Below are 24261 nucleotides of genomic sequence, written 5' to 3'. Positions count from 1 at the left end.
CAGTCATTTTTCCATCACAGTTTTGACCAATTTGAAAATCCTTTGGTGGGTAGAGGATTGACAGTCAAAAAGGTATTTGCATATTGGCTGTTTTCTAAGAATAGTTCATTTTAGTTTAACCAGTGGGGAAAACATGTATCTTTTTAATTTAAAAAGTGAGGGAAATACATAAACCATCAAGTTTAAACCCATTTACATGATCCAGGGTATTATTTTTGTTCCAAATACACTCCCAAATCTCTTGCCCTGCTGCTGTGAAACAAAATGGTTTCTTCAGCCAAAACAACACTATAAAATTAACAAGAACAAGCAAGACACAACTATATACAAACCAATTGATCTGAATTCCTCTGTTAATATGTGATAAGCTTCCAATGATCTCTCCCGAGCAATCTTAGAACTTAGAATGAAAAAAAGAAAGAAATGAAATAAACCAAACATCCTAAAAAAACCTGCCATTTTACAAAATAAAAAATAAAAAATGAAAATGCCTGCATACATTGCAAAGTGGAATTTTATTTGAAAGCTGCAGTGCCAGGCTTCATCCAGCATCTAAGCAAAGCTTCCAACAGAGCTCGAGGGTAAATTGGCAAAATTTACTAACACAATTAACACAGACTCTAGGAATCTGATATATTCCGGCAGTGATCAAATCTTAATCAGAAATATGTCTTAACAGCCTTGCCTGTGATTGTTTATATGAATACGTAGAAGTGGTGCAATCCATCAAACAGGCTACTTGTTCAGAGCTTGCTGCTGCCTTCCTCTAGCAAACATGGGTTTTTCAGGAATTTCAATTAGGACAGGCTGCTTAAAATGACAGGGAACGTACTCTGCTTCTTCCTTATTTGTAATGTTTCCCATTTATGTATGTGATACAAGTGCTTATAGTTTCACTACCAGCTATAATTTTAAAAATCGGGAGGAAGGGAAAGATTCCAATGAATCGCAAGCTCACATTCGAATCTTGCGGCTCTCTGAGATGAGCAGTTTCCTGCAAAGGATCTCAAACTGAACCAGAAGCTGGGTAGAAAGTAGGAGCCAGATATTTGTGAGTGACAGGGTGATGTCCATGAACCTTCCTTTTATTCCTAATCTTGGCTTTAGATGAGGAAGACGCAACTGTAGGGGTTGAAGTCAGATTATTCACCTGACGCAAAGAGGAATCAGTGTCCCAACCCTTATGGTTTTCATATTAATTTGGGATAAAAACAGAAAAGCTTCTTATCAAGTAAATAATCCCCAATGATTATTTATTTATTTATTTATTTATTTATTTATTTGATTTGATTTGATTTGATTTGATTTGATTTGATTTGAATGCCGCCCCTCTCCGAAGACTCGGGGCGGCTAACAACAATAAAGAAAACAATGTAACAAATCCAATATTAAAAAGCAATCTAAAAAACCCCAATTTAAGAGACCAATCATACAAACAAGCATACCATGTATACATTCTATAAGCCTAGGGGAAGGGAAAAAATTTCAATTCCCCCATGTCTGACGACAGAGGTAGGTTTTAAAGAGCTTACAAAAGGCAAGGAGGGTGGGGGCAACTCTGATATCTGGGGGGAGCTGGTTCCAGAGGGTCGGGGCCGCCACAGAGAAGGCTCTTCTCCTGGGTCCCGCCAAATGACATTGTTAAGTCAACGGGACCCAGAGAAGGCCAACTCTGTGGGACCTTTACCTAATCAAAGGTAAAAGCTTGAACAATACAGGTAGTTTCAATGACCGCTTAATGATTGGTCATTTAACAACTGCTTGAAATTACCCTTCAAAAGGCACTTGCAACCTGATTTTCAAGATCTGACTCACGCGTATACCCATACACACTGCAGTCACATGATGACATTTTGGCCTCTTGGCAACTGGCTCACACTTATAGCCATTTGCAGCATTCAGCAATCTTATGACCATAATTTTTGACATTTTTGTTGTTGCTAGTTTCGGTATTCATTTCTGGTTCACAGGAAAAAATTGCACATTGTGTATAACTGATTTGTTTAATAGCTGTGGAATTTGCTTAACGACTGCTGTGCATTATTAACAAACTGCTGCAAAAACTTTTTATAAAACCGGGCATGGTCATGTGGTGTCTCATTTAATGGCCAACATGACTTACAACTGTAAGTCGAATAAGTTGATGACTACCTGTATACTTCTCATAGATGCATTTGCTTACAAAGTAGCTGGTTTAGACTATTCACCATGGGCTGCTTTTTGTGCAGACAAGGGAAGACTCTGCACAGTACAGTGACACCCCCCCCCCCAGTTTATCGTGGGTGTTATGTTCCGGGACCACCCACGATAAAGGAAAATCTGCAACGTAGGGACGCTATATTTATTTAAATATTTATACACCATTTTAAGGCTTTATAAAACCTCCCCCACACTTTTACGCTACACAAACCTTTCCCATTCCCTTAATAACCATTCCCACACTGTTCTGTGCATGTATTGTACCTTTACACTTACTGTAAAATGTTTTGAATTCCTAAACCTACACGATGAAATGATGCTCCACGTGAAATGGCTGAGTGTAGGAGCAGACTCAGAGATGGGGAAGCTGCACACAGAGAAAAAGTAAACAATGCGCTACTGTACTGAGCCAATCAGGCTCTGGGATACAAAGCAGCACTCTCTGGTTGGTCACTTCTCCATCAATCAACCAATCGTGTGTTGTTTACAATCTCATGTAGGAAAGTAGCGTCTCAGATCGAGTTCCGCAGAAAACCCGTGAAGTAGCGAAAATCCGAGGTATATTTTTTCCATTAATATTTTATAAAAACCTGCGATGCACCGACTCCACGAAAGGTGAACCGCGAAGTGGCGAGGGATCACTGTACCGAGTATCAGGCAATAAGGGCTCATATTTCAGAACAAATCATTACAAATATCACTAAGATTGATTCATCATGTCATTTAAAAAGAAGATGGTTTAGGGACAGGCATGAATTTGTGACCAAGGACCACAGTGGGTAGAGACCAATGATACAAAGGAGATGGTGCCATGCCAGATATGGATTTGTTTCCAGCCTGAAATTAATTGGGAAATTCTCTGGAACAAGAATAAGCTACCAAGAACTACATTATGTTATGCTCATCATAATTAAATCAATTAAATTAAATTTATTAGACTTGCATGCCAGGTTCTCATCTATTTTACTAATTTAATTAATCAATGTGTTCTATTTTCTTTCTTCCTATGCAGGTCTAATAACATTCTCTCTAGGTATGGATGGATGTATAAACATATGTATTCAGATTGACATATATTAAATAATAGAGTAATTAATTGCCATGAAATATCCTTATTTTCAGGTTTGTATTTGTATTTTATTCTGACTCTGTAAAATGCTTCCTCTTTGGCATGTGTTGGAGCTCCAGGCCAGCCTAAGTCAAACAAACTTTATGACGTTGAATCTTTCACAGATCTGTATGCTCCATAAAAAAAAAGTATCATATATCTGGCTCTTACTAGAGCCATTGTTTCTCTCAGTCATGTGCATCTCATATGATATTCACTCACTGGCAAATTACAAGGTTTATTATGTCCCTCTGACCCTCATGCAGTAAGAGTTCATGTGCTCCCTACCCCACATGGAGAAACTTAAAATATAAATTTCACTCTTGAGAGAATTTAAGTAGCATCCATTATTTCCCTTTAGTCTTATGCATCTCACATGACAGCTTTTTTAAACTAGATTTATATTTTTGACTCTGCAGGATAATGAGTAGCAATAATAAAAAAATGATGTAAAGGTAGCAGAAAACCTAAAATGTCTAATGTACATTTAACACCAGCAAGATGGACCTAGGAGACATCAGTGTCTATAGAGTTCTCCCTTTGGTGCTTGCAATATTTCTTCCCTTATCTGTCAATGTTTGAATATGAGAAAAATAGATGAGGACCTAGTATCTTTTTTATTTCCAATAATGTTTTGGAGATCAGATACATACTCTCAGGTGGGTAAGAAGGGATGGTTTCAGGACTACAAACTAGTAGTACAGTGATCCCCCGGTTATTGCGTCCCCGACCATTGCGAACAGGGTAATTTGCGATTTTTCAACCCGGAAGTCAAAATACCATCTACGCATGCGTGCCCTTTTTTTTCTATGGGCACGCATGCGTAGATGGCAACCGGGAGATCAGCTGCTGGGCGGCTTCCCTGGATCTTCCCCCTCTTGCTGGCATCAGCGAGGAGTTTCCCCACCGCCCACGCAAACTCCTCGCTGCCGCTCGCCCGCCCTTCGCCTGCCCACACCGGTCGCTCCCCCTCTTGCTGGCGGGAGGGCGAGAAGCCCTCCCCAGCACCCCGCTCGCCCGCCCTTCGCCGCTCGCCCGCCCTTCGCCCTGGCGGAGAAATTCCAGGCCCCACCTGGTCCCGCCCGATCCTCCTCCCTGAGGCAGCTCGCCCTCCCATGGCCGCTTCCTCCACCCTCCATCGCAAGCCCTCGCCACCGCAGCCAACGCGCGCTGCGATCTTCAAGCCTGGCTCCTTTCGGCCCAGCATCCCGGGCCAAGCAGCTGCCTTCCGTGACTGAGCCTGGCTGGCCCGGAAGATCGTAGCGTGCGTTGGCTGCAGCGGCGAGCGAAGCCAAGCCGGCAGCAATGTCGCCGCCGCTGCAGCCAACGCGCGCTACGATCTTCCGGGCCAGCCAGGCTCAGTCACGGAAGGCAGCCGCTTGGCCCGGGATGCTGGGCCGAGAGGAGCCGGGCTTGATCCGCTGAGCCTGGCTGGCCCGGAAGATCGTAGCGCGCGTTGGCTGCAGCGGCGGCGACATTGCTGCCGGCTTGGCTTCGCTCGCTCGCCGCGCCGCCCCCCCAATCTTCGGCTCCTCAGCGGCGAGCGAGCGAAGCCAAGCCGGCAGCAATGTCGCCGCCGCTGCAGCCAACGCGCGCTACGATCTTCTGGGCCAGCCAGGCTCAGCGGATCAAGCCCGGCTCCTCTCGGCCCAGCATCCCGGGCCAAGCGGCTGCCTTCCGTGACTGAGCCTGGCTGGCCCGGAAGATCGTAGCGCGCGTTGGCTGCAGCGGCGGCGACATTGCTGCCGGTTTGGCTTTGCTTGCTCGCCGCTGAGGAGCCGAAGATTGGGGGCGGCGCGGCTCTTTTAAAACATCGCCGCCGACATGGGGGGCTTGCTAGCACCCCCCCAAACCCGGGTTCGGGGTTCGGGGGGGTGCTAGCGAGCCCCCCATGTCGGCGGCGATGTTTTAAAAGAGCCACGCCGCCCCCCAATCTTCGGCTCCTCGCTAGCGCTGCGGAAGTTTAAAACACCATCTGCACATGCGCAGATGGTGTTTTTACTTCCGCAGCGCTACTTCGCGAAAACCCGCTCGTTGCGGGGGGTCCTGGAACGGAACCCTCGCAACGAGCGGGGGATCACTGTACTTTGTTTGAAAAGATGCTAATCTGTGCAGCAACAAGGAAACAAGATAAAGTGGGGACAATTGACAATTTCCTGGTAGCTTTGGGAGGTAAGGGCTGCTGGCTGGATACAATGTCACCATCCATTTTTTGGTAAATGGATACTTGATTTCACCCAACAATCAACTTGACGGTATTTAAAAAGGGCTCTGTCTTTAGTCACAACAGAGGCAATAGGACAATGGTAGCAACTTCTCTGGCACTGATCTTATAAAATTATTGGCTTGGCTCCAACTCTGATATTGTTCTGCTTTACAATCACTTTAATTTCTGGGCACGTGGTCAGAATGGCAATTCACTTAAGACCACTTTTGACCTTTGTTCTGTGCTTAATTCTATCTTTATTCTCATCCAGCAGATATATTTCTCTCCCTGCTGGCTTCTACAAATGTCTCCAGCTAGAGAAATAAGAGGTAAGGACTAAAGCATCCTCTCCCCCATCTTATCTTCCTGCCTGCAGTAATTGGCCCCTCCAAGTATGACCTATGCTTTAAAACCAGGATTCTGCAGCCTTTAACTAGCTATGCTCATCTTGGCTACCATTTTCTTTGGGTTATCCAAATAATTTGGCTTCCTCTTGGAATGACAAAACCAAACTATAGATGGTGTAAAGGTCTAGAAGGAATGGAAAAGTAGTAAGAATGAATCCCCTAATGAGCACAGAGGACTGATCTCTGCAAGAAGAAATAGTGTCTGCTCTTTTTGAAACAGATGTATAATAACCATACTCAGTAGAGAAATAGAAGTCCCTCACTGTGAGTATCTGATGGGTGCCTGCAGAGTTTGCAGAGTTCTCAAATAGTATGGATGAGTTTCCAGAGACAAAGTGTCTTCCTGAAATAAATCAGAATGCATTCACACAACTCCAAATAATCTGTTCTAAACTTGCCCTTTTAGAAAATGGATGTTATTTTATTTTTACACTCTTCTACTTAATGCTACCAATACATTTTGTATAACTATAAAAAGAAGATCTGGAACTTCAGGCAGTATCTGTTTCTGCTAAGGCAAAGGTTTGTGACATTGTCTTTGGGGAAATGATAACTTTTCATTCAGTGCATGAACAAAATACACTGTGCAAAGGAGGTTTGCTCCAAGGGTTAAGGTTGGGGTTAACGTAGGATGGGCCTACTGTTAAGTTGAGTAGGATGACTACATTAGGCAGTGGGTCCTGGAAGGCCCACAGGCCAAGTGGCTTTTACTCTACCTTGTTTTATCCACCATCCCATCAGTAGTGGTGAAACAAGGTTCAATTGCTACTCTTGTCCAATTCGGAAATGAAGGAAATTTTGAGTTACTTGCAACATTGTAAGATACCGTATTTTTCAGAGTATAAGATGCATCTTTTTCCTCCCTAAAAGAGGATGGTAATTTGGGTGTGTTTTATAATCTGAATGTAGCTTCCCCCCTCCCCCCAGCCCTAACTAGGTGTTAATGATCTTCCCAGCTCTTTTCAGCTTGCAAGCTCTTTCATTGTTACTCACTGCAAAGAATGTTTTCCAAGTCCTAAGTCTTTGCAGGTTTCCCCCCCCATTGGTCTAACTTGCTCCAAATGTTTCTTTCCAGCTCTAATCAGGTGCTAACAATGTTCCCAGCTCTTACCCACTTGCAGGCTCTTTCATTGTTACTCTGCGAAGAATGTTTTCTAAGCCCTAAGCCTAAGGGTTTTTTCTACTGCTCTACTTGCTCCGAATGTTTCTTTCCAGGTGCTAATGATGTTCCCAGCTCTTACTGGCTTGCAAGGTCTTTCATTATTACTCTCTCCAAATAAAGTTATTTTAAAGCCCTAACCAAGGGATAAAATAATGTGCTGAAGCTTACCAGACTAAGTTAGCCATATGAATACCTGGTAAGGAGATTCTTTTCCCTATTTTCCTCCCCCAAAATTAAGATGCATCTTATACTCTGGTGCGTCTTATACTCTGAAAAATACGGTATGCAATTTACCTCTAAAATGGAATAAAATATCTACAATTTATGATTTCCTAGATGGTGTAGAATATCAAAAGATTTTATTTCCTTGACCACATTTTGGGAAGTCAAATCAGTGCTATTCTCAAAACTAAGCAAATACAAAGCTGGGACTTTCTTCTTTTGATAGATGGATGCTTGAATCGATTTCACAAATCTTTGCCTTGAATAAATTCTCCACTGATATCATTTTCTTAACTGCCAAATTACCTATCCTGAGCATAAATGAAGTTACACGCTCCATGTGGTGGGTGTCTACAGAGGTCCACTGATGCACCTGTGCTACCTTGCCAGTATGACAGTTCTCAGAAACGCTCCTGATTTTGCAGGTCCTGCACAAATCTTAGATTGATTGCCTCAATAGTATATAGAGGTTTATGAGATTGACATCAGAAGCTTGATGCTAGAATTGGGGGCCATGGTGGGGGTTTCCTACAGATACAGTTGAAAGAAAAAGGAAAAAGAGGAGCCAGAAGTGAGATATATTGTTCCAAGCAATGTGACTAACAATTGATATTGGGGAAGAGGGGGACTACGGTGGTCCTCAACTTACAATTATACAGTGGTACCTCTACTTACGAACTTAATTCGTTCTGTGACCAGGTTCTTAAGTAGAAACGTTTGTAAGAAGAAGCAATTTTTCCCATAGGAATCAATGTAAAAGCAAATAATGTGTGCGATTGGGGAAAACACAGGGAGGGTGGAGGCCCTGTTTCCTCCCAGGAGATTCCTAGAGAGGCCCCACGGAGGCTTCCAACTGCCTTTTCCGGCCCTGTTTCCTCCCAGGAGATTCCTAGAGAGGCCCCACAAAGGCTTCTCCCTGCCTTTCCAGTTACAGTTTTGTAGGCTTGGGTTTGTAAGTGGAAAATGGTTCTTGAAAAGAGGCAAAAAAATCCTGAACACCCAGTTCTTATCTAGAAAAGTTCGTAAGTAGAAGAGGTGTTCTTAGGTAGAGGCACCACTGTAATTGGCACCAGAATTTCTGTTGCTGAGCAAGGAGCTTGTTAAGTGAGTTGCACCTGATTTTGCAACCTTTTTCTTGGAAGGCTTCTTAAGTGAATTGCTGCAACTGTTAAATGAATCATGTCGTTAAGCAAACCCAGCTTCCTCCATTGACTTTAATGGTCAGAAGCTGGCTGAGAAAGTTGCATATGGCAACCACATGACCCCAGGACTTTTATAACCATTGTAAATACATGCTGGTTACCAAGCTTTTGAATTTTAATCATTTGAGGATGCTGCAATAAGTGTGAGGACTGGTCATAAGTCACTTTTTTCAGTGCTGCTGTAACTCTGAATGGTGGCTCGGTTGGTAAGTCAAGGACTATCTACATTCAAATTGGCAAACAAAGCCCCCTATCACCACAATCTGATCTGTTCTCTTCTCCTTCTCTTTGTCATCTTCTCATTTTCCTGATCCTAGCTGCACTTAGGGAAGGGAAAGAGGGTTGCTGGGACTGGTGCAACCACCCCACATAATGTCAGACATGAGATTCTTCAAATTTCCAATTGACTGTCTAGGCATTGTGAGCCAATTTTCAGGTAGAGCTTCCTGTTTCACTCTTAAACAAGGAAGGGTTGGAGGAGAAGAGCACATTTACATCATGTTTTTTGGACTTGATACTTAACTAAGACGGAATTGGAAAACGTGTCATTTCTCTCCCCAACTTCATCACTACAAAATAAAATTTTTAAAAGACACCAAAGTCTAGACCCAATGTAAATCCTCAGAGCCACCACAATCTTGGATGCTAATATTATTCTCATTCCAAAAGCTGTTACCAGAATAAAATGTCTAATATATCATTAGAGGCCAATTAATAAATGTGTAAGAGGTAAACATAAGTATGCTTACCAATTCTGTTCACACTGAACTAAATCAAATGTAATTTTCCTCATGGGTTTTCTTGGTTCTAATCCTGTTTCCATTTTGAAGCACAGCCATAGTCACCTATTCAAAGTTCAAGTAGGGCCTTTGCCCCTGTCTGAACAACTTGCACTTCCTTCTCATTCTTGACTTTGTGGGATTTATGATACTTATTGCAACCTATCTATTAAAATTAATTGAAGAAGGTCAGTTTACTGTACATATCTACATTGATTGCAACCGGCTCATTTTAGGGTTCCTAACAACAATTATTGATCCTTGCTTCTGGATCTTCCCCAGCAGCTTAATTTGCAGGCATACATAACCAAATTAAAGAAAAAAAACCTGTATCCTGTTATGTAGTTTCAAACCCCTATTTCTCCAGATCATGTTACTGCTAATGTAGCAATAGCAATAGCATTTAGACTTATATACCACTTCACAGTGCTTTACAGCCCTCTCTAAGCGGTTTACAGAGAGTAAGCATATTGCCCCCAACAATCTGGGACCTCATTTTACCGAACTTGGAAGGATGGAAGGCTGAGTCAATGCACTACCTGATTCTGTGGTTTCTACACCTAATCCCAAAACCTTTAGCCTTAGACTATCTACAATTGACCTCTCCCCCTTTCTAAGAGGTCTGGAAGGGGCGTGCATAAGCGCACCACTGTGCATACCGTCCCTGTCCTATTGTCTTCTTTTGTTACTTTTTATCATTACTTATCTAATGTTTTATTTGTACAAATTACCACTCTATAATTGTTTGATAAAATAAATAAGTAAAATAAAAATAAATAAACCTTGAGCCTATAAGATTCGATCTGCCAAACTGCTGGCAGCTGGTGATCAGTAGAAGTAGCTTGCAGCACTGCACTCTAACCACTGCACTGCAAGAACCAATATGTATTCATTTCAGTTCTTGCTCTTTTTCCATAGATTACCATTCACAATTACCATTCAAAGGCAGGTTAGGTTAAAAAATTTCAACTTGTACAAGATTGTTCACAGAGCTCTAAAGATGAGTGATGATTTCAGCCTAGATCTTCTAACTTGCAAACAAAATATCTAGTTGTCAAGGAAGGCAAACCTGTCTTAATCCCATGCCTTTGAGAAAGTTTTTTTTTAAACCAGAAATCTTCTGATGAAACTTTTAATACATGTCATAAATACTATCCTTTATAGATTGTTGGAGAGCCAAACACTAACATACGCACACAAGCAATCCACCAACTCTCATTTGTACCCCCTCATTTATGATACTCAAATTTAATGGGGAAATGGTTGGTTCTTAATGGCACTGTCATGCCCCTTTCAAAGTCCGAATCTGTGGGGAAAGATGAGCTGGAACAAGAGCCGACAGAGATCGAGAGGGCAACTCCATTGGCCTTAGAGAAAACTGGGGAAGGACAGAGCCAGTCTGGGCAAGGCTTTTCGGGATTAGAAAGACTTTCAGACAGGGAGGAGCAGGAGGGACAGAGTTCAGGCGAAGAGCAGGGACCATCCCCTCCTGATCCTAGAGTACAGAGAGAAGAGACCAACGCAGACTGAGCATGATCCAGAAGCAATGATCAATAATTGTTGTTAGAAACCCTAAAATGAGCCGGCTGGAATCAATGTAGATATGTAGATATCAATGTAGGCTATGAGGAAGAAGAGTGCCTTACCCTTCACAAGGCACACCTGGGGACTGAGATGTAAGGGAGTGCTGGTAGAAGGAGCGTTTGTTGGGAACAAGCATTGAATCTGTGGAATCTCATGTGCACTTGTCGACATTTGGAGATTACTGTGCTCTGTCTTATGGGGCTTGTCTGGTTTTCCTGCTTCACTGAACTACTTGCTCTGATTAATAGTTGGCTCACCTGGCTTACTGAACTACTCACAGCGAGAGGCTGCTGAAGGTGCATGTGAGAACTTTGCTCCAGGACATATAGTAAATGTGGGGAAGTTTGGGGAAAACGTGGAGCAATAAAGGGGATTTAGACCTGTTCCCTGGCTGTATTGTTTTTGTGCCACACCTTGGGTCATCACAGGCAGTGTAGCAGCTTTTTTCCCAAATGCCTCCAATTCTACTTTTAAATTCAACTGCTAGAAAATAAACCACCTCAGAACCAATGGAGCCTACTGCTAATAACAGTGCAGTTCCGCAAAACACTGTATCCCAAAGAAGTCCAGTTCCAAAATTAAGAGACCCAAGTAAACACCATCCTCCATCAGTTATTCCATTGTGTAAATGAACAACAACAACAACGCCTTTCTTGTAAAAAAAAAAACCCCTAAAAAGGTATGCTACTGAAATATCTCTACGGAAAATACTCCTTAACTGAATGACAGAAATTACAAAAGAACTTCCATTTAAACTGTCTATGTCGGAAAAATATACATGTCAAAGAACCCTCTGAGTTTTGGTAAAATGACTCACAGAATACTTCCATTTCATATGAAAAACTAGAAGTACACTTTTTTTTCCTTACATTTTTAAAATAAGCCTAAAGAAAAATCAGCAGTCCTACTGATTCAAGACGGTATAATTGACAAGATTATTAGCAATCTGCCTATCATTACCTCTAGTAGAGGTAGCAGCATAGGGTGATTGTGTTTTGTAACTTTTTAACTTTCCCATTTACCCATGAGCCTAGAGTGACATTGTAAGAAATTAAATAAGTAGACGTAGCCGGTAGATGTGACTCGTAATATTGACCAGGATTTTTATTTTAAAAGAGCGAGCCAAGGCAAACAAAAGTAGCCTGATTTAAGCTAATTTAACTTGTGTGACCATTCTTGAAACATGCCTTGCATTGTCAACACAGATGATATAGCTTGGACACCAAAATGGGCCCATGGTCTTAAAAGGACTGCATAATAAGTTTACTAGGACAACTAGCCCTAATAAACTAGTTGTATAATCTTATTAGCACAAGTTTATTAGAACATAGCATAATCTCATATAAGCATAACTTGGGTAGCATTTATTTGTTAGCATTTCAAGGCCATTTTTAATTAAACCTTCAAGACAAATGTGTGGGACAAAATATTTAAGACCATACAACATTAAGCTCAATGGGGACACAAAAACTAATGTCAGAAGAAACCTACATTAAAAAAAAAATGATAGGGAAAAATTGCATTCAAAAAGTGTGTATTCTATTTGGGGTAGTCCAGGAGAAGAGCCCTCTTTGGTGTGGTCCCAGCCCTTTGGAACATCTTCCCTGAGTGAAAATGTTCTGCAAGAACCTGAAGACATGATTCTGGCAGTTGGCTTAGGGCCCCAATGGGAGACTATTACACTGTACAGTGGTACCTCGAGATACGAGTTTAATTCGTTCCGGACCTGGGCTCTTAAGTCGAGCAGCTCTTATCTCGAACGACTTTTCCCCATAGGAATTAATGTAAATAATTTTAATTGGTTCCAGCCCTCAAAAAACTCACAAAGTTAGTCTAAATTATGCAGAAAGACATGTTTTTAATGAAGAAATGTACATGTACATATAAATGAATAATGAAGTTTCTTTCACTTAACTTGTAAACTTTCTTAAACTTTTAAATATACATATGTTCAACTTCTCTGCCACCCAATCCTGTAGGACAGAGGTCCCCAACCCTTTTTGCACCAGGGACCGGCTTTAAGCGATCAAGAGAGGAATGGGTGAATGAATGGACGGAGGGTGGGAAGGAAGGAAGGAAAGAGGGAAGGGACAGGAACAGAGGAAGGAAGGAAGGAAACTTATGAAAGGGGAGAGTAAGAGAGGAATGAGTGAAGGGAGGGAGGGAGGGAAGAAGGTGGGAAGGAGAAAGAAAAGAAGAAATAGAGGAAGGGAAGGTAAAAGAGAGAAAGAAAAAGAGCAAGAAAGAAAGCTGCAAGCACCCCCCCCGAGCCCCCCAGGCCGGCTGCAACCTTTTAAAACACGCGCGCCGCTTCGCAGCTGTCTCCTGAAGCCGAACGTGGAAGTTAGCGTTTGGCTTCAGGAGACAGCTCCTTGGCGCTTGTATCTCGAATTTGGGCTTGTAAGTAGAACAAAAATATCTCTCCCCTCCCAGCTCTTATCTCGAGTTGCTCTTAAGTAGAGCAGCTCTTATGTCGGGGTTCCACTGTAGTTGGTTGATCAAATAATAGCAGTATATTCTACTCCTTTCTCCCCATCTTTAGTTACTTAAAACTTGTATTTTACTGCATGTTCAATGTGATTTAATACATATACATACATATGCATATGGAGAGAGAGACCGACAGACACTGGATTTTACTTTAGTCATTGCCAACTATAGGGGACAATGCTCTTTTCAATTTCAAAGCAATTTAAGCCAACGCTGCTCAAAGCCATTTTCACAGTCAAGTGGCCAGCATGACATCATTGTTACCTTCCCACCGAAGTGGTATCTATTTATCTACTTGCATTTTCATGTTTTCAAACTGCTAGGTTGGCAGGAGCTGGCATGAGAACAAGAACTCACTTTGTCATATGGCATTAAGGTATCGAACCTGGGCTGCTGACTTTCCACCTGATAAACCCAGCATCTTAACCACTAAGCCACCGCATCACCCAGACAAATAGACAGAGAGACAGATAGATTGATCAATTGAGAGACAAACCGACAAATAGATACGGATAAATAGGTAGGTAGGTAGGTAGGTAGGTAGGTAGGTAGATAGATAGATAGATAGATAGATAGATAGATAGATAGATAGATAGATAGATAGATAGATAGATAGATAGATGTTGTAAACTGCCCAGAGTCACCTAACAGAGAGATGGGCATCAAGCAAATCTAATAAATACAAATAAATATATAAATATTGCAGAAAACGTGTATTTTTGCCACAGATATCCTGGCGTGTCTGTTTACAGTCACACAGTAGATGTCTAATACAAAATCTAAGTGAACTGAATCTGACAATATATAAATTCAATAAATAACAATTGCATAATTCATATGCATAAAAGGAATATCAGGTTGATGGGGAAACTGAGCTGAAAACCCTTTAAGATTGAATCCATGAATAAGATGATACAAATCCAAGAGTTTGATTGCCCATTTATAGATATAGTATGTCAGCTATATTTCTTCAAACGGGCTACCTGGCATTTGCTCAGGCTAAGGCATTTTGAAAATTTTATTTCCTTGGATGGAAATAAAACAATGAAAACAAGGTAGGGTGGTGTCATGGCCTTTGCACTTATTTGGGGAAGAAATGTTTGACACAGCCTTTCAGGAGTCTAGCTTACTGGTTACCTTCGATCAGGAGACTGGCTTTTATCTTTCTTAAGATAGGTTGCAAATAAGCAAGAATAGTAGAAGTACTGTAAAGACAAACTTCAGCCAAATATTATCCAAAAGTCAGATCCCAGCAGTACCATTTCCTTCCTATTTACCAGCATTAACTTGCCATTCAGTCTTGGGGCTTACTGGCATAGCAGTAATGGACTACAGTTAGTCTCATATGTATGTGTGTGAAAGAATATAAAGGATGTATATACAGTATATCCATCCCTCCATCCCCCCCATCCCCCCATCCATTGGAGGTGAATCCAGAAACTAGATGGTCAATCTTTAAAGTGGTCCCAGGTGCTGCGTCTGAATATGCAGAATGGGCAAACAGACCTGTTCTTCCACAGAAAAGCATGGTCAGAGAACAATAACAAGCTTTTTCTGTTGGCAACCCCACCTGGAACCTATTTTTTACCCCTGCTGGGTGTCATGATAGCTAGTGCATCTCTGGGTTAGGAGAAACAGTTTCCAAGCCAAATGGTGCAGTGTTTTTAGGAGGGCTTGAATTTCTAGGGATTCTGGGTTTTGAAAATAATCTTACATTCAGTTCTTGCAGGAGTCCTGCCTTAATTGGATTCTGCATAACTGAACCCAGGTAGTGTCATATTGATTCAATTTACAATCATTTATGATTTATTATTTAGCAGGGTTTGTTCTTTTGAGTTAGTAGAATTTGGAATGAGTTGTTTTAGTATGAGAACTAAAGATTCAATAGACTCCATAAACTCCAGGCAACCCTTTCTGTCCCTTGGGAAATAGCTTCTGTTGCCTCTGCTATTATGAAAGCCCATGTTTCAGTCCACTATGTTCCCTAAATTTAAACCAATTGTGAAGCCCAACTGGAGCCAGGCAGGAGGAAGTCAGTGTGCTCTGAGCTTGCTGCCTTTGGTGCTGAATTTGCTTCCACCCCCCATCAGGCAGTGATACAAGGACAAAGCATTAAATCAATGCCTTGGAAGAAGAAGCAACTTCTAACTTCCAAGGAACTCAAGGAAGAGTTCCGTTTGAGACTTACAGAGAATACCTTTGTTCAAACACATAATCTTTTGGCAAGAGTTTGGGTCTGGAAATCTGACACCCGAATGTAGTGTTATTTATAGTCTTAGGGATAACATAAATATGCAACATGCACATCATGGCTTTAGCAAGCATTGTGTAATCCTAATACCTAATTTAAAGATTGATTAGGCACTGGCTATGAAATGCCATGCATGCTTAGAGAATCCTTATTCAATTAAAGGCTTATCACATATGGCTGCTACTACTACACTGTTAGATGCTAAACTAGTGATTTTTGCGACTGTGATTATTGTCATGAAATCTAGGAGGAAGTAAGGCTATAAAAGGACAATCTCCCATTCCCCCACCCCTTTATTAGGATGTCTTCACTTATGCTTCTCATACAGTTTCGATGCGCAATGAAATATGCAAAGGAAAGCAATTTGAAAATATCACAAAATGTTTCCTATTCTCTTTTTGTCCACTTGTAAATATCTACTTCATTAAACATTTTAAAGAAAATATATTCAATGAGAAATAGAAAGAACAAAAATGGGCTAAAAAAAGGTAAGATACAGAGAAGTAAACAAGAAATTGACAAATGTCATAAAGATTGTATTTCTCTAGTATAACTCAATACATTGTATAGTTTTATAAAGGACTGAAAATGGCTATTAAGCTCTATGGAAACCCAAAAATATTCTAAATATGGCCAGCACAATACAAATCATAAAATGAAATAAATGAAAAGTGAATAATTTTTTCCATGCTAAAAAGTCTATTCTAATTTACAAGTTCTATAAAATTAAAATAAAGACTATGCAATCAAAGAAAACAAAATGTGGCATAAATTCATGTATTGAGCTATAGTCTAGGAATGGCACTCAATTTGAATGAAATTCTGTGTTGGGGGTTTACTTTTGAGATACGGACTTCAAATGTTTGCAGAAGAAAATGTAAGAATTTATCTGTGCAGAAATATATTATTATTTATCCTTCTTGATGTTCCATTAAAATCTGAATTTAAACCACTCCTCTGATGGAAGCTATGCTGATTTCAGTCATGCATTTAAGGCAGAGAAACTGATTATAATAAGCCATTTTAGCAGAATTCTGTGAAAGAAATGCAGTCTGCTGAAACCAATGGGACTTATTTTCAAGTAATGTTTGCTTCTAACAGCTAGTTTAACGCAGCAGTTCCTACATTTCATTTAACTAAGAATAGCATTGCCTTCACCGTTCCAGAGAGACACCTTCAGATTTATTAATACATAAGAAGTTTTGTTTCAGACAATATGGGCCCCACCCTTAAAATCGGTAGAAACTGATTCAAGTGATATTTATACTTTCTCTGATTTGGAATTGAGAACTGAGCCCAGCCAACCAAGATACACTTCTCTCTTGGAGGAATCAAACAATCTCCTTTCCAATCTCAATTATACCCATATTTCAGCCCATACTGGTACAGACCTTCTTTACCTATCACATGGGCATATGGCCTGCTGAATCTTTAACTGAAGATCTGCCTGATTAGGAGAATGGAAAATGAGCAGAGCAACTGATTTTATAAAGACCACCACAGTTCAAGCTTACATCCCCTGCAAGCATCTAACTCTGAGGAAGCATTGGAAGAACATCTTCATTTTCCCAGAGACTCTATCTTCTTTGACACCAGTTGGCTATCTTGCCGGCTCTTTAAACTTGCAGCCAGCCTTTCTCCCCAACTTCTCTCTGTGCAGAGAGATATAAATTGCCAAGTGATGGCTTGTAAAGCAAGATTCCTGATTTGTATTCTCATTAGTGAATTACCGAATGAGAGATCAATCTTCTTACCTTGAACTGACAGACGCAAGTCACGGTATCACCGATCCTTAAGCACTCCCCATCAAATTTGCAAGTATTGGTGTCACAGAGAAAGAGATCATTTTCTCTGTCATCATAACCTCAAACAGAAGAGAAAAATGCTGTCAGCTTCGGTCTGACAAAGGGATGGGAAAAGAGCAACTGCTTTTTTTTAGGCACCTAAGCACAACAATCTTTGTGGAAGAAGCATATGCTATTTTCTCAATATCCACTTTGGCTAGCAACCTTTCTCCAAAGGAGTTTGCTATTCCAGCATACTCACCTTGCCGTTGCCACCTTTTTCTCTGTGAAGAGATTCTAGTTTCTCAAAAAAAAAAACCAAACATTTTCTTGTAAAGCAACACATTTCCTGCCCCTCCTAACAGCTTTTCTGTTCCTAAGTCTAAAATGGGAATTTTTTTCAACGCTTCTCTAGTAATAAAGATAAACCAGCTGCATGGTTTTTGTGATAGGCTGCCTGGTTCCAATGAAGACTGATCACCTCCAGGTTAATAGGAGGGAGAGGGCAGGTTTTGCAAAGAGCTGCTGCCGAAAGAGCTTTTCCTCCAGTTCTGATAGGCAGGTTAACAGATCTGGCTAGAGAGTCAGCTCACAAATGCCTAGTCAATTGTCAGATCACAGCTAGTTGCCAACCTATTTGAGGGTGTGTAGCAAGGGATTAAACAAACAGCCATTTTTCAGGCTCCAAATCTAGGGTTCATATGATGATCCTTATGTTCTAAGGTTGTAGAGCTCGGCTGTATTTTAAAAATGAAAACATTACCCTAGGACACAAGCAACATTGCTCTCAATGACCATGCCCTTCCTGTAATGTATCTGAAGTAGTTTGGGGAATACTTTTAACATTACAGAACAATAGTACCAGGCTAACTCCTACAGATACTGTAAAGGTGACTGAATTATGAAGCTTTGGGTTTCTTTGACTTAATCCAACGAAGCCAATAAAAATGAGTAAACTGCAGTGCTGACCAAAGGGATGTATTCAGCAAGTATTGTCCCCACCTTCTCTACACAGAGAGAAAAGATCTGCTTTTGCTTCAGAGTTTCACACTTTTTATGTGAAAATGGGTGGAGGGGGTGGGAGAGAAGCTGCATTTTCTAGTGGCTTGCCATTTTTCTCACTGGGCATTTATAGATGCACAGTTGTAAATGGGTCCTTACATAAGAAATATAGAGAGATTTTCACTGGAAGGGAAAGTACTTCCAGAAACATTTGGGAATCAAGCTCATGTGGGAAGCAGGCTAGCACAGCCGGTAAGCACATTCCAGACAGAAGAGCAATTAACCTTTTGAGGATGAGCCCGATCATCTGAAAAGACAACTGATAGGGAGAGATAGTAATAACTCTCTGGTGCTGCCTTTTCCTTATTCAATTAGAGTGTTTTAGTTGGAGGGTGCCTGGAAAACCACTTTGAGCAGGAATGAGATGACCAAAGAAATCAGGCTGCTTTCAGAAACAGTGGACCTGATTTTTAACACTTCACTTTTCTTCTTGAGAATAAAATCTTTCCTCCAATTTAATTCCTTTTCAGAAAGCACCTCATATTTTAAAGTTAGAGAGGGGGGAAGAAAGAAAGAAAGAGAAAGAGGGTGTGGAGGAAAGAATTCACAGTCACTCCAAAGAACTAAAAATCCCTGGAGAATGAAATGGCACAAGGCAGGTGGAAACCAGCTTTTTGGACTTGCTGGTTCCTGGTAAGCAGTGCAGACTTCCCTGCTCAAGGGACCATCCCTTTCAAAAAGTGCTGCTTTCTCTCTCTCTCTCTCTTGCTTGCTTGCTCTAACTTTGAATAACCGGCAAGCATCCTAAGAATCATTTTGCAAGATCCACCCTTTGCCTTGGCACCTCAGTTTGCGTTCAGACAGCACAAGCCTAGCGAGCTTCACCATCCAAAGCCAGTCTCGAACAGAGGCAATTCAAAGGATGGAAGTAGGGTGGGAAAAGCTTGTGAGGCTGTCTCCCGGGTTCCCCGAGCATTTCCAAACAGCCCCGCCGAGGGCCGCTTTTCAAGAAGCGCATCAATCCCACCCACCTTCCTCTTTCGCCCGTCCGCGGAAAACCCCCCCACAGATGCCTCCGCTTGCAAAGGGAGAGACTCCATTTCGGCCCCCACGTTCTCGCCCAAGCTTACCGGAGCAATTCCAGCCGGTCGGCGTTTGGCAGTCACTTAAGGAGGTAGGGAAGGCTGCAAGTTTGTCCGGCCGGGCGATGATGAGCAGTGTCACCGGCAGAAGCAACCAGCAAAAGCAATCGCAAAGTGTCCAGCTGCTGCACTGGCGAGCTGCGGAAGATTCCCCCAACACCATGACTTCTGGAGTCAACTCTAGGGCGGCCGTGAGAGGGAAGCTCCCCAAAGCAGGTCGGTCTCGGAGAGGCGGGCGGCGAGAGGCGTCGGGGGCGACTCAGCATCCCGGGGGGCCCAGCCAACAGCAAGCAAGGAAGCAGCAGCACCCAAGTACTAGCATGGTGAAGAGGAAGAGGATCCTGAGAGTTTCGGCAGAGATATCCGGGGGCCGAGCCCAGCCCGGGGAGTGGCAGGAGCAACGGCGGCCAAGGAGGAGGAGGAGAGCCAGGAGGCTGGAGCAGCCGCTGCCATAAGGGGTCGGGCTGGGCTGAGCTGGAGAAAAGAGCGTCAAGGCGCTTCGCAGCCAAGCCGCCGCTGCCTCCTCTCCTGCTCTGCCGCCCGCATCCCTCTGGCGTTGGGAAAGCAGCAGGTCCTCTCAGCCCGCCGGGGTCACGTGGCGCAGGCAGAGACGGCCCTGATTGGACGAGCGGGATGCAGGTCCTGGGAAGGAGGGGGAGGCAGGGAGGGTGGCGGCGGCGGCAGCAGCAGAAGCGAGAGATGCTGATGCTAATGTTGCCTGGGCTGAGTCCTCTCTCGGCGAGGCGCACCGGGGAAGCTCGGGGGCGGCAACACCCTACCCCGCCCCGTGAGCTGGGGGGGAGGGGGAAGGGGGCCAGCCGGAAAGTGGCGGATGAGAGAGAGAGAGAAGCCGCTTCCTCCCCAGACGGACGAATCGATTCGTAGCACAGACGCGGGTGTCGGGTATCTCGGACCGGGCGACGTTTTCTGCGCGAAGAAACCCCCCCCCCCCGCTCTTCTCGTCCCCTGGCCGGTAAGAAGAGCCGCTGGCTTGTATCTACAGCGCGATGCTTCGTCGGCGCCCCCTCGAGAACCTCGCATCCTTCCAGAACGGAAGCGCTTTGGTGGCGCCGCGTCCGCACCGCCGCCCGTTTTCCCAAACCCTCCCGTTGTAGATACACGCGCTCGCTGAGCCGAGGTCCCAGCCAGGCGCACCACCACAGGCGTGTGAAAGTTGAATGGCGGTCAACTACGCATGTGCGAGCGCTGGAGGTCCGGGAGCGCGCGCGCGCGAGTCTAAATGAGTGAAGCGTGTGTTGTGCGTTGTGCACGAAGAAGCGGCGACGACTGTATTTACACCGGGCGGCGGAGGTAACGATCCGTCGATGGGACCCGTAAGGCGCGGAAGGAGGGAGGGGCGGGGGAACAGGCTTAAGGCCCCGTTTGCAGAATTATTGGACGCGTGACTGAGTTTTCCTCTCGCCTGAAAGGAGAAGAGTCTTCGTGCGTTATGTTTCTTTCGTAAGTGACCAGGCAAAAAACGGCTGCAAGCGCGTTTCGCGGCTGAAAACACCCAACTGAAGCGCCGGGGCCTGTTCAGCCCGAGGTTTGAAACTTCAACCCAAGGAACGCCGTTTACTGGTGGAGCTTATGAAAAAGGGAAGGGAAGAAGAAGAACAAAATGGAGTGAGAACAGAAACCGGAGAGAGAGTAAAACGGCCAACAATTCAATCTCTAGCTCTCCTGAAGAACGGACTATCCGCCGCTGGGGGCGTGGAGCACTGCCGCAGGCGCCGTCCGCCTCGGTTCACCAGGAGTGTCGTCCTCCCCGGTTCCAGCTCCAGTGCTCGGAACCACACCCTGGCCAGGTCTCCCTCAAGTCGTCACCGCGCGGGATTGGGAGGCAAATGCGCGCGGGGGGGGGGTTGCTTCCCACCCATCCGGGCTGCGAGGCAGCACTCGGTGTTTAAGACTGTCAAAAACGCGTGTAGGAAATTGTACGTATTTCTTGAGGAAAAATCCGGGGAGAAGGAAGGACGGAGAATTTTAAGTTTGGGCGGCTTTTTTTTTTTTGCTCTGGTCAAAAGCGAGAGGAGAAACCCCACCAGAGAAAAGGAGGCGTCGGCAAGAATGGAGAGAAGGGGAGTCCTTATTTGCCTCTCGCGGGCCGCTTCCTTGGAATCGAAGGCGACGCGGGAGGGGAACGAAACGTGCCAATCGCCGCCGCTCACCCCTCACGACTTCATTTGTTTCTGCCTTCATCTCGACAGCACTTTGGCTGAGGGCCAATTGTTCCCCGTGGGCGTTTCTGCGACCCCTTCCGCTGCTCCGCTTCCCACGGAAGCCGCGCTTACCTTCTCCCCGTGGCGCCCACCCACCCCTCTCTTTCGCGCGTTCGCCCGCCCGCCCCGTGGCCCTTCAAATCTGCGCTATGCAGCGGCTCTCGCTCCTTTGACTGCATTAGCGCGAGCGGGCGCGCGTGCTCACGGCAAGCAAGCGGCGATCAATTAGCCCTGAAAGCGTTCGGCAGACGCAGCTGCACAAGAGCTTCGAAGGAAAAAATAATGCCCATCAGTGTGAGAGGGAGGGGGTCGGGGGCGACCCTCAAGCAAGAAAAAAAACCGAAATTACATTTATCTATTTTCCCCTCATACACAAACACCCTCGCGCCTTTAGATTGGGTGGCCGCTTCCGCCGAAAGCGACGGCATCGATTTGCTCCTTTGCACTAACGGCGATTTAACTAACAGCTCGGAACTTGCAGGCGATCCAGGCGAGGGTTCCTTCTTTCCAACCAGCCAAATTGGCGGTTTAATCAGGCTCGTGAGGAGAGAGAAAAACCGCACTTTAAAGGAAATGAAAGCAAAAGGCCCATTAGCGAGTGTTTAGGCAGCAATTGCGGCGATCGAATAAAAAAAAGCTGAACCTCGCGGGAGTTCAGGGCTCGGGTAATATTTGCGGGGCGGGAAAAGGGGCGAGGCATGGAAAGGCAGAAATTAGCCTGCCCTTGGGTCCGTATTGGCAGCTTTAAAAGCCGTGCCAGTAAAATTCGCGGTCCTGCTTAACATAATCGCTGCGATGTTTTCTGTTTTTTTAATGCGGGCGTTTGCAATCAATTCAGATACAGTATTTTTTATTTTTTTTAAACTTCCTCCGTTTTGGACAGAAACAATTGCTATGTTCTTTTCTCACACTTTCTGTGGTTTCTCATACAGGAGACTGAGTTAATCCACCAAGGGAGCACACTTACACGCAAAGCTCCACCATGTGGCAAGAGCGCATCAGTCACTGAATACTGGAAAGAGTTCTGGAAATAACAGTTGAATAAAAGAAATTGCTTCTCTCTGTAATTTTTTGACAAGTCAAAGGCTGCCAGCAAGTGGAAAGAAACTGGCTGGAAGATAATCACTTAGAGGTGCTTTGAGAAGCAGCCTCTGTCAAATATCCATCTCCAACAGTATTGGATGTATTACTATTGCCCATCCATACTCACATGGGTGAAAACATTAAAGGCTCAAGAGCTGGTACAGAAGTGAAGTTAGACACCCTTCCCCCAAGATTTGGCTGATCCTTCAAGATTAACCAAGATCAATGCCATTGCATTAAAATATTGATTCCATTAAAGCATGTTATGTGGAAGTTCTGATTTGCTGTATACATATTTATTTGCAACCATTGGTTTTAGCAAAATTAGTTGTCATTTGGAGATAGGCAAACACTTTGGCATTGCTAAACTGGAGCACAGCTCCTTAATCACACCAAATTAGTGCCATATCAATAAGTGGTTATACATGGGAGTAATAATCTCCAAGAAAGGAAGGAGAAAAAGAAAGAAACCCTATCAAGCAGGACATCATTCTGCAGGAAATAATAGAGAAATCTAAGAGAAAATGGTTTGTATAGTTGCATATATAAGTGGCAGAATTCAGCTAATTTTGGCTGATCAGAAAAACTTGTTGGTAACCAACGAAATATGTTGGTTAGTACTTTGATAAGAGACCACTAAATATCCCATGGCATATAAACTAAATTGGAAATAAAAATAAGTCCTTGAAGAAAGCAACAGCCAATTGTTTATGCCCTGAAGCTAAAGTAAAATCTTCATGGGGTAGGATTGTCTTGCAAGAAATTTGAATAGCATGTGGAAGATGCTATTTCACAAAATCTGAATTCTAGCTTGGTAGTTGACCCTAAGGTTGTATGCCAAGACAAACAGCCTGATGCCCTTAGGAGCTGTCATCTGGCCCACTCAGTAGAGCCAATATTTGTATTTCTGCTTCAGTTTTTGAGCAAACTGCCTGAACCCAGGCCTTTGATGTGAGCTGTGACTTTTAAGGATAAAATACGCAAAAATTACCTAAATGGTTCCAGTCCTCTTTGATGTGTTAATAGAATAAGTCCACTTTCTTTTTCTCTTACCATCTGTTTAAGATGATGGTACTGCTACTACTATTACACCTTTTGAATATTCTCAAAGCCATCTGACATCTTAGCATCTGGGTGCCCAACTGGCAACTGGAGTTATATCCATAGTCACAACTTCTCCTTGTCAACCAGGTCTGATTGAACAGATTTTCTTGCCCATATGAAATAAAAGGAACCTCCAGGGCCATTACATTCTCCCCTAGACTCTTCATGTTGCCTTTTGATTTTACCCTGGGAGTGATAATTGCTAGGCTCTAGGCAACCTGTGCCAAAAGTCTGAATTCCACTGATATTCCCTGCATTTAAATAGATTTCAGTTTTCATTGTTCTGAGGAGAAAATCACTATGAATGTTTCTGG

At 43.5% G+C, this 24261-nt stretch overlaps 1 protein-coding gene across 1 annotated transcript in view; it reads right to left on the bottom strand.

The window, feature by feature from the left end:
• The window catches only part of TMEFF2 (transmembrane protein with EGF like and two follistatin like domains 2), a 319353-nt gene extending 299264 nt beyond the window's left edge, over positions 1 to 20089 (bottom strand). The window contains exons 1-2 of the mRNA XM_070732152.1: positions 19527 to 20089; positions 17365 to 17474 (exon numbers count right to left, since the gene is read on the bottom strand). Coding sequence (XP_070588253.1) covers positions 17365 to 17474; positions 19527 to 19701 — 285 coding nt within the window. The 5' untranslated portion in view covers positions 19702 to 20089. The remainder of the gene's footprint in view (positions 1 to 17364; positions 17475 to 19526) is intronic.
• Positions 20090 to 24261: the final 4172 nt, after the last annotated feature.

The sequence above is a fragment of the Erythrolamprus reginae genome, chromosome 1, assembly GCF_031021105.1.
Source record: "Erythrolamprus reginae isolate rEryReg1 chromosome 1, rEryReg1.hap1, whole genome shotgun sequence".
Taxonomy (NCBI): Eukaryota; Metazoa; Chordata; class Lepidosauria; order Squamata; family Dipsadidae; genus Erythrolamprus; species Erythrolamprus reginae.
The sequence above is the reverse complement of the archived record's forward strand: the minus strand, read 5'-3'. Positions and strand labels throughout refer to the sequence as shown.